Source organism: Magallana gigas, chromosome 5 (assembly GCF_963853765.1).
Source record: "Magallana gigas chromosome 5, xbMagGiga1.1, whole genome shotgun sequence".
Taxonomy (NCBI): Eukaryota; Metazoa; Mollusca; class Bivalvia; order Ostreida; family Ostreidae; genus Magallana; species Magallana gigas.
Window position 1 is genome coordinate 51,681,809 of NC_088857.1, and position 14,550 is coordinate 51,696,358.

General features: G+C 32.2%; 1 protein-coding gene across 2 annotated transcripts in view; it reads right to left on the bottom strand.

The window, feature by feature from the left end:
- LOC105320581 (MAM and LDL-receptor class A domain-containing protein 2) overlaps positions 1 to 14,550 on the bottom strand; it is a 59,389-nt gene that overhangs the window by 25,604 nt on the left and 19,235 nt on the right. For both annotated transcript variants that reach the window (XM_066086294.1, XM_066086293.1), the window contains exons 15-19: positions 10,225 to 10,312; positions 8,065 to 8,165; positions 6,966 to 7,095; positions 6,491 to 6,660; positions 6,084 to 6,165 (exon numbers count right to left, since the gene is read on the bottom strand). In XM_066086294.1, coding sequence (XP_065942366.1) covers positions 6,084 to 6,165; positions 6,491 to 6,660; positions 6,966 to 7,095; positions 8,065 to 8,165; positions 10,225 to 10,312 — 571 coding nt within the window. The remainder of the gene's footprint in view (positions 1 to 6,083; positions 6,166 to 6,490; positions 6,661 to 6,965; positions 7,096 to 8,064; positions 8,166 to 10,224; positions 10,313 to 14,550) is intronic.

Sequence of the window (14,550 nt, forward strand, 5' to 3'; positions counted from 1 at the left end):
CTAATTAGTTTCTGAGAAGAAGATTTTTAAAGATTTACTGTATATAATCATATGTTAAACTTCAATCCCCCATTGTGGCCCCACCTTACCCCCAGGGGTCATGATTTTCACAACTTTGAATCTTCACTACCTGAGGATGCTTCCACACAAGTTCCAGCTTTGCCGGCGAATTAGTTTCTGAGAAGAAGATTTTTAAAGATTTACTGTATATATTCCTATGATAAACTTCGATCCCCATTGTGGCCCCACCCTACCCCCGGGGGTCATGATTTTCACAACTTTGAATGAACACTACCTGAGGATGCTTCCACACAAGTTTCAGCTTTCCTGGCCGATTAGTTTCTGAGAAGAAGATTTTTAAAGATTTACTCTATATTTTCCTATGTAAAACGTCGATCTCCCATTGTGGCCCCACCCTACACCCGGGGGTCATGATTTTCAAAAATTTGAATCTTCGCTACATAAGAATGCATCCACACAAGTGTCAGCTTTCCTGGCCAATTAGTTTCTGAGAAGAAGATTTTTAAAGATTTACTTTTTATATTCATATGTTAAACTTCGACCCTCCATTGTGATCCCACCCTACCCCCTGGGGTCATGATTTTCACATCTTGAATCTACACTACCTGAGGATGCTTCCACACAAGTTTCAGCTTTCCTCGGCGATTAGTTTCTGAGAAGAGGATTTCTAAAGATTTACTCTATATACTCATTTGTTAAACTTCAACCCCCCATTGTGGCCCCATCCTCAGGTGAGCTAAAAAGGTTAAGTTTACAATTCAATAAGTTGGTTTCTGGAAGAACAGATTTTGAAAATTTTCGTAATAAATATTGACAATTTTTTTTTACTTTTTAAAGCGCTGAGCATAGCTCAGTGCTTTATTGTCGTTAGACTTCAACTTACGGTGCATCGAATAACCGCCCCCTATAACCAAAAGTATACATCATTTAAACTGGTTAGGGAACCAGTTTCAGGGGTTTATGCACATAACTGCACGGGTTATTGTGAATCTAATTTACGGGCTATTGTGAAATTAATGTACGGGGCTTACATACATCATTGCAGGGACTGTCATGCAGTGATGAGGAAATATAGTGCGTATACAGAAGCTGAAATGCTATATACATATATCTGTTATATACATACAGAAGCTGGGTTAGCGCTTTTCAGTACTATCAGTACTTTGATTTAATCTTTAGCTTTTAAGACCTGAGTACAAACATAGAATTGTGAGCAAATCTCTGTATCTGCTTATAATTCGAAGCTTAACACTCAAATATGGTTAGTAAATAGAAATTGTAAACAATAAAACACAAGAAACATGCACTACATGTATAACAAATAAAGAACACAGTTTATTTTTTCGAAATGAATCATATATATACATGTATATACCTACATATTTCCGTAAGCGATATCAAACTGAATGAACTAGAGAAAATGCCGAGCATCTCAACAAAAACCTATTGCATTAATCTACCATTACGCAAAAGATAATGCCGAATTACCGATAGAATGAATTGTATTTCAGTACTCCTACATCAGATTTTGCTTAATTTGCGCAGGTAAACAGTTAACGTAACTGTTTGATTTACCGAAGTCTCTGTTTGATTTGATACGTAAAAATCACGAAATACAGACGACAGTTTCCAGGTTACAAAGCATAAATAATGAAAACGAAACGAAAATCAGAACAAGCTAACATCAACGTCATGTGTGAAAACTGTCAACGCATTGAAATATTTAGCCTCAATTTACGTCACAAAATCGGCACCAATATATTTTTCATGTTTCAAAAATTTCCCTTCATACGCGAACTGTTGCACACCAAGCAAATTCATCATAGTCAGATCGACCCTTTTTCGTATAATGTCATGGCTGCTTTAAACAAAGAACCTCGTTTTAGAAGTATGGAATACGAGTCTTGGTAAAATGGGTACGCAAACCCGGGCCGTGGCAAAATAAAAGCCGGGGCAGATCGGCAATCGTCAATTCCAAATACGCATTATTTTGCAGCAATATTTTCAGCAAATACAAATATACGGGTCAATCAAATATCCCCAAATTTTAATGAAATTGGCAGATTAATAACTGCCAATCTTTTGTTTTGCCCAGGCCAAGTCTTGTCTACCCATTTTACCGGATGCCGAATCCGAAGCTATTAAACTGATTGAAACACGCCTTTCCTTTATTATTATTTTCGTAATAACTCAGATTTGAAACAGAATTAGACCTTAATTTTTGCAATTTATATTTTCCTTCCCATAAGGATAATTTATGCTAAACTACGTTGAATTGGAATCAGTAGTTCTTGAGAAGAAGATTTTTAAAAATGCACCCCCCTTTTTCTACAGTTTCAATGTTTTCTCCGCTTTGAATACTGATCGGACTTTTATTTCTGCAATTTATATTTGCCCTCCCATAAGGATGCTTTGTGCCAAATTTGGTTGAAATTGGATAAGCGGTTTTAGAGAAGAAGTTCAAAATGTAAAAAGTTTACAGACGGACAGACAGACGGACAGACGGACGGACAGACGGACGGACGGACGGACGACGGACAAAAAGTGATCAGAATAGCTCACTTGAGCTTTCAGCTCAGGTGAGCTAAAAAGCATATATTTAATCGATCAGGTAAACATTATCGTAAAATGCTAAAGTTCTATAGTCTGTTCCCATAAGATTCGATGAGCGCGTGACCCTTGTCATCCTAAGGTGGAAGGCTACAACGTCACAACATGTCTGAAATCCCTTTGAAACGCCATTATGTTCCGGATTGATAGCATTATGTTGTGGTACAAAATAGCTATTCACCGTTCAAATGAACTGTTCTAACGAGAGAGATAATAAGAATGATATCACCAAAACGCTTAGAAATTTGTCAATTCCCTTCGTAATTAAAGCTTTCAACTAACATTGATTATCAGCTGTTATGTAAAGAAAACGTGAAATCGAAATAATATACACTTTCCATGCTATCGGCAATACATATTTGACATGTCATTTGCAACAGACGATCATGAATATGTGACGGATTATCGATAAAGGTAAGCAGATATAATATTTTCACTTAAACCATATATGCATGATTAATATAAAACTAAAGTACCGTAGTACCATCTCTTGTATTGATCCTAACTTTGCAAATTAAAAACATTTGTAGTATAAGACTGGCATTGAAATCTGACATTAAACTAATGTATTTAATTAATATAGATATAGCTAGGTAGCAGTAGAAGCGGAAGCCCGGATTTGCATGCCAAATGAGGGAACGACGGAATCTTGAAAAAGAGAAAGTTTTTTTATAACCACACGTACATGTGTATCAATATGCATAGATTTGTTGTTAATAATTTGTATCGTACATAAAAATGTAAAATGCAATGTTACTACTTACATTTTGTTTTAAAGAATTAAATATATTTAATACATTAATAAAAAATATAATTTTTCAGATTCAAACATTATCATAAGCACAACTAACCTTATTCCTATATTTTAGCATATACTTGTACTTTTTTTTCTTCATGATTTTTGGGAGTTGATTTTATTCAACTCTCCTATGCAATTACTCTAGCAAACCGAAAGTGAAACAGTGTTTGAACCTAAGCACAAATCATCTCCGCTTTCAAGACTTGAAATCTTGAAAATGAAACATAAAAATTCGGTGTAGTGTATACTTAACCATTGTTTTTTTGTTTTTTGTTTTTTTAAGGAAACGTTTTAATAGTTTATAAATACCTAGAAAATAGTCAGATTTTAAGTAGTACGATATTTTTGTAGTTGTATGTATTCCTACGCCAGAGTATCATTCATCCAAATGCTCTGCTGCCTCCGTTTATCTCCCACAAGCAGAGGGTCTCGCTTGGTAGTCGGAGATAAACGGAGAAAGCCGAGCGTCTCGTTGAAGGAGACTAGAGTTCAAAATTGCTTGGATTCAGAAATTTTTAGAAATATTTCGATTACTGATACATGGATTGATCGAATTATTTCTATCTTCAACAATTACACAACATGATTCATATAAGGTTTTCTAGAAATTCTTGTCGGAAAAGTTCGAGAATTCATATTATAAAAATGTTCGTAATACAAATACAGGTTAGAAACTACTTGCCATGCAAAACAACATATCGTTGATTTTAAAATTAATAATAATCGATAAAATCAACTCCTGTTAGTACTTCAGTACTCTCGAGCGCTAGCAACTACGTTAGTCTATTTCACTGGAATACGCATGCTCGACTCTATAGAAGGGGATTTTGGTAATATCGTACTACTATAGATAAACTGTATCATTTGAATTTCGTTTTATCATCTTCACATGGAGTTTTGTGTTTCATTGTAAATTTCAAAATGTAACGGTAGCTTAGGTCTTATAATGCAAGGTTATTTTAAATATTATAATAAAAATCTTGTATAATCTTAAATTCCTTTCAAGCTCGAAAAACAACCTCGGATACGTTTTCCTAGCTTGCCGGATAGGCCCGAGAATATACGACTGCTACAAAACAGTACCAATGGTTCTTTTCACCTCAAAATTGAAATTACAGAAGATATATAATGATTAATAAATTGTCAATAAGCTATACCATTGCCGATGTGAAGCCCCCTCTAGAATCACAATTCTAAATTTTAATCGATTCAGAAATTTATTTTTTAGAAATCTGCTTCTGTGTTTTATGATGGCTTCAGCGCTAGCTCACCAAATCTTTTAAAAAAATAAGCTTGCTAATCAGAAAATTGGTCCCAAGATTGTTGAGACCAAGTAAAATCAAGAAAGACAAGGATCTTTCAAACAAAGATTTTTGCAATAATTCAGCATTTCTATAAATTTTCAATTTCATTCAATTTCTTTTTTTTCATTTCATTAACTAACGAATATTGTTTCTATTTTCAAGTTTTTCTGGGATTTTACCCAGCAGTTTGCCTTAAAGGAATTTTTAAATATTTTAGTTTCATATTTATGTGGATTCCAATAAAAATTATACAAACTTCATTCATCATTATATTGTTTTTCAGTTTCAAACTTTTTAACTTTTCAATTTCATAAGAATTTTAATACAGAAATGTTTTAAAAATTTGACATATAATGGGTTATTTTGAAGCAGGCTGATATTTTTAAAAATTCTCAAAAAAAGAATACTGTACTCTGAGCTCTATTATGTCGAGTGCTGTGCCTATTATCAGTAATAAATGCATGCAACAAAAATCTCCTACACGTATTTGGTGTAGAGATTCACCTTAATGGTACAATATCTTACAAATCTGGAAGTACATATAACGAATGACACAAGTACAAATGTCAATTCTGCACAGAACGAAAAATAAGTCAACAATTTACCAACCTTGATAATTCTTACAGATGGTTTTGTACAATATTGGAATACCAAATAATAGGGTTAACAATTTACATTTCTCTATTTACTTCTATCGAATAAGGCATTTAGAAAACACAAATGCACAATTACAGAGATAGAATATTGAACCCTTTGGATTTCCATGCTCGGCACCCCATGTCTTCAAGTTTTTATGACAGTACGTCACAACATGGCGATTTCAACTTACTGTGAAACTGTTGACGTCCCCACATTTATGGGTCTATCTCTAATGCACAGTGGGTATTACTTCGGTCTACTAACCCAAGTTCGAAAATAGCAGTGACTTTTGTTTTTATGAAATGAAATACATCTTTAAATATTTGATTTCCCCCAAACATTTAACATTTTTTTCGTCATTTTCAAGTCAAATGCATGTTTGAATTTCATATCTTTGAAGAATTATTATTAAAAAAATGGATATGTATTACAAACTTTTTCAGAGGGTGTGGAGGACATTAAAAAATGAACTTTCTAAACATGTACAAGCAAACACATAACACCATTCGGCAAGGAGGTAGAATTCGTTTACATCGATTTTATATGTGTATGTGTTTTTTTTACCCGTCTTTGCCAAACTGAAGATATAAAAAAAACCAAATAGCAATGATTTGAACAAAAGAGGGAGAAGTTAAATTAGTGTGTATTACAAAAAAAATCCATTTTTTTTAATCAGCCATAATATGACATGAACTTTAGCATGATCTTACCACATTTTCCTTCAGTGAGTTGTATGTTATCAATAGCTATGTCGCCTTCGTAACCAGTTCCTTGTGTAGCTGTGAACTGTATCTAAAATACAGAACTACATAACTTATTGTTTTGAGTTTGAATAGATTAAGAGGACAAGGTATTTGCTTTGATTGCAAGATATAGGATTTATGAAAGAAAATCTATGAAGATTTAACACTATTTTTTACCTAAACTATATGAAATTTAAATCATAAATATCACAATTTGTTTCTTGCCCCACACGAAAAACTATCTCTAAATTTGGCGAGATTGGCGGAGTAATTTCTAAGAAGTTAAAATGTATTCAAAAGATGCGGGACGGAACCGATGGGTAATCCAAGTGAATAACGAGACTTCAAAGTAAGTTAAGGGACGAAAGTCTTACCTTTGAAACGACTGTACTGCTCACGTTAAACAGAGTAAATTCGGCTTTGTTCCACTGGTCTCCTTTATTACCAACCTCATGAAAAAAGATCAGGTCCTGGAAAAGTACCTTTAGGGTTCCGACCGTTTGTCCGTACATGTGGTAGTTGAATGATAAGCACATATTTCCATCTAAATTATAAAATCAGTTTTTAGTACTTTGCATAATAAATTTTAACAGTTGGAAAGCCCACTTAAGAACAGTTCAAAAACAAACAAGTATTTGCATCATTTAAACATTAGGTTTGACACCCAATTTCCTTGTATTAGCGGTTTTGTGTTATTTTGAATCTAATAGTATTTAAAAAATAAAATAAAAACTCTCTAAGTCAAGAAATGTAACCTATTCATATACAACAGTTTAATATCATAGAGTTTGAGATCTTGTGTAGTGTAGATAATGTTAAAATAAGATAATTCAATGTGTAATTTACTACCTTTGGGAATTTGTACTATTCTTTCCAATGAAGCCTTAGAATGCGGATCGTTCCCAGTACTTTCAATATAAGCATATCGGCTTCCTTCAGCTGCGTTCGAAGGGCCAGTTCCATATGACGGCGTTCGACCCTTTAAATTAAAGTAATATTAGAAAGCATTAGAAAAAAAAATTGATTCTGTAAAAGAGCATTTTTAAACATAAAACTCGTATTTTTATTTTTAAGAGCTATTTAATAATTTATTGACTCGTTTTGTTGTCTTACTTTGAAATCTTCAGGTTAGCAGCAACTACACAATGTCAAGGTTTTGTGATTACGGAACTCCACACAATCCCTTTACATAGTCACTATTTAAAAGTCGGGCCCACCCTCAACTATACGTAATAAATCTAAAAATAAAACATCCGATGAAAAAACTCATTTTGAAACGTAGTTTGTGTTGAGCACAAGGATGGCAGATCTCTAACGAAAGATTTGCGAAAAATTCAATATTATAATTGTTTCAGATCATGATATCATGTTTAATAAATAATCGGGATGTATATTTGGAACTAAGCACATTTGACGAACGCATGGTGACTTTCTGTCGTTTCCAAAGACAACGTATTTGTAACTTCAGAAAGTTGTTCTTACAAATGTACAGTGAACGATTTTAAAGAGTAATAATAATCAGCTTTATTTGTTTATTTATACAAATGCGACAAAAAGCTAGATTGAGAACTTGCTATTTTCTAGGATCAACATGTGCGCAGGCAGATTTGTTTAGATCGTTTCTGATATGAATGAGAACTGCATTCTGATTGGCTCCAAACTGAGACTTGGGTCCAATGAAATACGACGGCTTGAGTCCGACTTTTAAATAGCGACATATGTCAAGGGTTTGTGTAGAGTTCTGTAATCACAAAACATTGACATTGTGAGGATGGGTGAGATGGGTTAGCAGATGAACTTCTTATGTATACATTACAGTATAACAGGATTTTGAAAGATTAAATATGGTACAACATTCTGCTTGTCACTACACTTAAATATAAAAGATACATACAGTATTTGCACAACTTATCAGAACAATTTGTCTACTATTTTTATTCTCTCTTACACTTAAAATGGTCCAATCAAAGTCGTCAGATCCTACAGCGTCTTTCAGGAAGCACTCGGTTCCGACTTCAAACGTGCAGCTTAGAGGAAGGGCGATTGGCACTGGGGTTGTGTGCATTTAATCAGAAATACTTATATTACGAAACTAACAATTTTTTAAACAGTCAAACAGGTCATATAACGAAGCTATTTACATCAAGGTCAAGTCAAGGTCACTACCTTTTTTTCAACTTAAAATATGATAAACATAAATAAGTAGTCTGCAGTTATAAAGACGTCTGTTTAAGATATGAAGTTCTATTTATCAATTCGATAATAGAAGATCAGAATCTTTCAACTTTTACTACTAAATTATGATTTAAAATATCAAAACAAAAATGTTATTGCTTCGCCCGCATTTTCTCTAGATTTCTTAAATTTTAAGGATAGTTTGATTGTTTTGCTATGCTTTCAATAATAAAATATTGTTTCATATTTTACATATGTAACTTACTATGAAGACCTTACATAAAACGGATATAAATGGACCAAAAAGCTAATACATGTATATTAACCATTTCGTAAGAGAGAAATTCCGAATTTAGTGATTTTTTTCACACAAATCTTATTATAGAATGAGCATTCATAAAGCTCATAAAATGTATTATGATAGGTAAATAATATTTTTAAAACATATTCTGGAACTCAAGTACCATATCAGTTCACATTAGTTTAATAAAATTGAACATTGGTGTTATCTTTTTAAAGATGCTAAATAAACTCATGAATCTACAGTAATTCTGAATTGCAAAAACTTGCCATATTTTCCCACGCCATTGTTCTGCCAAAATATTGTCCTTGTTTAATTTCAAACTTTAATTACTATTCCTATGCCAAGTTGTATAAAAGTGAAAAATAAAGAAGAATATGATATTTTAGTTTCCTTTCATTTTGATTTAATGAATTTTTAATCAAATTTATTTTTGACAAGTCGAAAACCAGATAAGAATTCTTCCTTAAGGTTCCATAATCTTGAACATTGGATGTTAGATATTTTTTAAGGGAACATATCTTGTTAATCATATAGGATATAAAATCGCTCAGAATTTAATTCTCAACAACATGCTTTCTTTCATTGCAAACTGTCATTGCAACTCTAATTAGGGAGTTCTTTGACTAGTCTCTAAAACTAATTGTCTCATAATAAAAAATTGCTCTGCCTTTATGAACCAAACAAAATGATGCAAATACCGATAGAAAATGTAAGCCTCTTGAAGTAGGAATGTAAAGGGCAAAATCATTCTCTAATTAAAAAACAACTGAATTTTTTTTAAAAAATCATCAAAATTGTCTTCTCGTGAAAATGAAGAAACATTTTGTTTTCTAGATTTTAAAAGATATATTTTAAAAAGGTGCGACCTTGCACATGAAAGTCCTCAATGGAGACATATATCGACAATTTGATATTGAAAATTTGACATAAGACCTGGTCGTTGCGGCCAACGAGATCGCATCCAGAATTACATAGAAATCGCTTTACATAAAGTAGATTCGATGTTTCAAAGAAAAATAAAGGAATAAATTTGTCAAGATTGTAATCTTATTACATATTTGTTCCCGTTATTGTCGTACACCAATAAACTTTGCCAATATGACATGAATACTCTGCCAAATTGTTGGTTAGATTGAAAAAGTCTTTGCATTATTCCGAGTTTATAGTAAAAGCGATGAATGAAGAAAATTCTCTATGAATAGTATAAGTTAGTGTCGTGTAGTGAAAAATGTCTAAAACATTTAAAATCTGAAGTAAATTCGAAATAACAAATCTTGGAGTAAACTTATCAAACTATATCTTGGAAGCCTATCGACACTCGAAAAAAAATCGCAGGAAATGTAAAGGCAGAAATCATGTGCAGCCAATCTTCTAACCTTATGTCTTTCAAAATTTATGAAAAACAAATCTTTAAAAATGTCATACAGCACTACTAACACAAAAGTCAATGTCATGGTGAAACCCAAGATCAAACATTGTTCTAATGCACACACGATTGAAATTCGATAAAAAATAAAAATAAAAACGTATGTAACAGTGACCTGTGTGCTTATAATTAGTCAACTAAAGATCTGAAAGCAACCAATGAGAAAGGTTTCATTATGTGCCAACATAAAAAGCGAAACTTACCGGAGTAGCAACCCCCCGACACAAAGTGGACATCGTCAATAGCAATATTCCCGCGGGTGCTTGATCTTAGAAGACCAATGAACAGGATCTTTAAAATAAAACAGCACATATTTTATTCCAGCTGGTAACTTCGAAAGTAATATTTCTTAATACAGTATGTAATGCATTATAATAGTTTAAAAAGTCTACAATCCATATGTGAGATTTACCGTATTGTTTATGAATAACTTTTTAACCAATAAGCTGTTATTAGTAGAGAAAAATTCCAAATATCTAAATTCCACAATTTTAAAGAGTTCACTATATCTTATTCAGAACTCTTATTTTCAATGAAAATATTTAAGTCTAAAATTGGCACGACTATCCAGTCCTCTTAACATCCAATGCTTTAAAGATAAAGTATTAATTATTGCAAGAGACCTGCAGGCATTGACGGTCATCTACTAAGAACCAAAGTTATCAGATTGACCTGTCAGAGAGTCTTTCAAAGCAATGTACATTTGACAAAACCACCCCTGCGAATGTGTTCGGAATGATTTCGTTGTCGTTGTTAAGTATCTAATAAATTTAAAGGTGCTCGAATGAAAGTTCACGAGACTTAACCGAGAAATGTTCAGTTCCTGTGAAAGTTCGAGCGGAAGTATAAGTGTTCGGATAACATTTTAAAATGCGTAAGTACTGGTCGTTTTTTCATGCCATATCCTACTTTGATATACATGTATGTTAAAACATGAAAATATATTAAGATATATGTCTTATTTCGTCATCTAGCGGTTATTTAAACAGGTCGAGACCACTAAGTTTTGTGACGTCGACATAAATTTGCATAATAAATTAGCTATCTCTTTTTTTCATCGACAGACCAATCAGATGAATGAGTTGCAAGGCAGTGTACAAGTTTCAGTTTTTAGAAAGCGCATTTAAATATCGGGTTATGTTAATTTTTCCTGCAATGTCTGTACCACTTTGATTGTCATTTGGAAATTCATTTTCAATTACTTTTTAAAATCTACGTAATAGATATGGAAAATTATGTCTGATCTTTTATTTCTATGGTCACAGATAAACAAATTTGCCTATGAGGCCTTATATCAACCTTTGTGAATACCGTATGGTCAAAATTCAAGAGAGAGGTAAGTCCCATTGAATTAGAGGCAGTACGTTTTTCACGTGATACCCCAAGTTTAAGACAACATTATTAGAATTCGCATTGAATTGTCTACAGGACACATATCAGAATGCTTAGCATACAAAATACTACATACTACATTATATTGTACTTCTGTATTTGTATATTTTGTCATTTCTATTATCGTGGCTATTCACATACATAAAAATGTACTATTACCTGTATATTTTTCTGGTGTACAATGAATAAGTCACCAATAAACGACTATGCAGGGTTTTTGTTTTTTTTTTTTATCAAAATCTGTCTGTAACTTTATGCGTATGTTATCCGGTGTTTTGATACTGATTGATTTTTGAAGCAGAAGTTAAAAAACTTAAACAAAAGTATTTTTTTATGTGGGCATGAAACAAAGTCTATGGTACGTAATCCTTCCTTTTTTCCCTCTTTGGTAAAAATCAAGTAGTACAATTTTTCCGGCAAGCAATTAAATATAGGGTGTAAACAGACAAAAACCACGTGTCTGTGGAAACGTTAACACGTAGTAGACCGTCATTCTTTGCGACTGATTCAATGGATTAGAGAACCTGGTTAACGCAAATAGTCACGTGTTAAATAACGCTATCCATATAAGGTAGTGTACCCGACCTGTTAAGGTTGAATAACATACCTGGAGAAAGGCACTCAAATTAACAGGATTTTTTTTTTGATAATGAAAGATATAATGATAAATAAACTGTACAAATGTCAAATAAGCGAACAATTTGCAGTGTGGGGATTAAAAAATCTAAAATAATTATTCCGGTAAGTAACCACAAAAGCCCCTGTGGGATTCGAACTCGACTATGGAGTAAGTTACATTGTTCAGTCCATAATATTTTTTTACTAAAACGTAATGTAATTTCGATCAGCGGTCAGCCATCGTGTGATGATGTGTTATTCCCCCTTAAACTAAACGATAATATTCAAAACAGAATCATCGTTCGTGTTCAAACACTATAGTACACGTGGTTGAAAATATAAACATTGGGTTACTTAATAAAATCATAGCTATGTTTAATGCTTTAGGTGTGCATTACCATGATTTTTAAAACATAGGTAATCACAGATTACTAAGCTCACTGAGACGAAGCATCGCCTTTATGAGACCACCTTTATCATATTATATGAAAATCATACTTTATGATCTTGGATATTCATGAATACTGTTTTGACACAATATCATATATCATCTGTTAAAAAATTGTATGATATTTATATGTTCATTTCATACGGTATTATAAGATACAATGTTTATCAATACAATAATATAAAATACAATATTGCATCCTATCATACTTACAATTTATATCATATAATACAATAGATACTCATTACTGTAATAAACAATGATGAGATGTGATATTGTAATATATACGATGTGACATTTGTTTTGTGTTATGAGTAATTGTATTTTATCACATAATACAATATCATAATGAAATACAATATAATATTATATAATACTATATTCTATCACATAATACATCATAGTATTGTAACATATGATATTCTATTGAATAATATAGTATTATATTGCATTGTATGATACTGTATCATAATTGATACATAATATGATATTGTATCATACAATATAATTTGATACAACATTGTATCATATCTAATGATACAATATCATGTGATATAGTATATAATAAAATATTATATTATGCAAATTGTATCATATGATACAATGATATATATTACAATATCATATAATACAATTTCATGTGATATAATCATATACAATATAAACCAATATCATATTATACTACATTGTATGACACGATAATATATAGTATATCAATGTCATATAATATTATTTCATGTGATTTAATACTATATTATAGAAACCAATATCATATTCAACAATATCGTATGATACAATATTATAGAATATACAATATCGTATCACATGATACAATATTCTATATTGCAATATCATATGTAACAGTATCATGTTATTATATTATAAATTAATAATATATAATATCATATTATACAATATGTATCATAATACTATACATAACAATATCATGATTCAATATCGTATCATACAATATCCAAAAAATTGATATAGTATCATATCATATCATACAACTTTTCAATATAACAATTGATATTATATTGTATCATATTTAACAATAGTGTATCATATCATACAATACTTTGGCATAGGAATCATGTTATATCATTTAACAACAAACACATATATCTATCAAGCAGGTTTGAGTGAGGTAGGAGAATTTTTTACTATCTTTGATAATGGAGATCAGGCTCGGCATCTGAAACTAGCTTTGCATTTCATTTATAGTATAGTTAGATCAACTATGCAAGCTTTAATCTATTAAACATGTGACCTGTTATAAAAAAATAAACCTCATCCAGCATCCGAAACCTATTGCTCAGATTCAGTATTCAATGCAAGCCTGTCAGGTGCATCAGTATCATAAGACGCACCATCCATGCAAGTTTGGTGAAGTACTGACAAGTAATAACTAAGATATCATCATCAGAGGGTACCTGTTTCAAAAACTTTAACCAGCTTTAAAAACCTTAACCTCCTCCAGCATCCGAACCCATAACTCAGATTCAGCATACAAGCCTGTCTTATGCATCAGTATCATAAGACACACCATTCATGCAAATTTGGGGAAGTTAGGACCAGCAGTTACTTGGATATTACTATCAAAGGGCACCTGCAACAAAAACTTTAACCTTCTCCAGCATCTGAAATTTAGGACCAGATTCATCATCAATGCAAGTCTTTCAAGTCCATAAGTAGGTCCAGATGCATCATCAATGCAAGTTTGGTGAAGATAGGACAAGTAATAGCTTAGATACAGGACATGCAACAAAAACTTTAACCAGGTCCGGACGCCGACGCCGAGGGTATAGCATAAGCTCCCCTTGACTTCGTCTCGGTGAGCTAAAAATGAATGGGTGTCTGTTTTGAATTAAGGTCAGACGACACGTTCCTCGAGAATCTTTTTTGTATCTTCTCGTAATAAAGAGTTCCAATAAAAATATTAATTTTATTATTACTTTAAGAATGATCAAAATTTACTTGGATTTGGTTATATGTTTAGATGGTTAGAACCGTGGCCACTCACTGCAAGAAGCGTATAGGTTCTAGAGGTCGTGAGTTCAAAGCCCCGCCC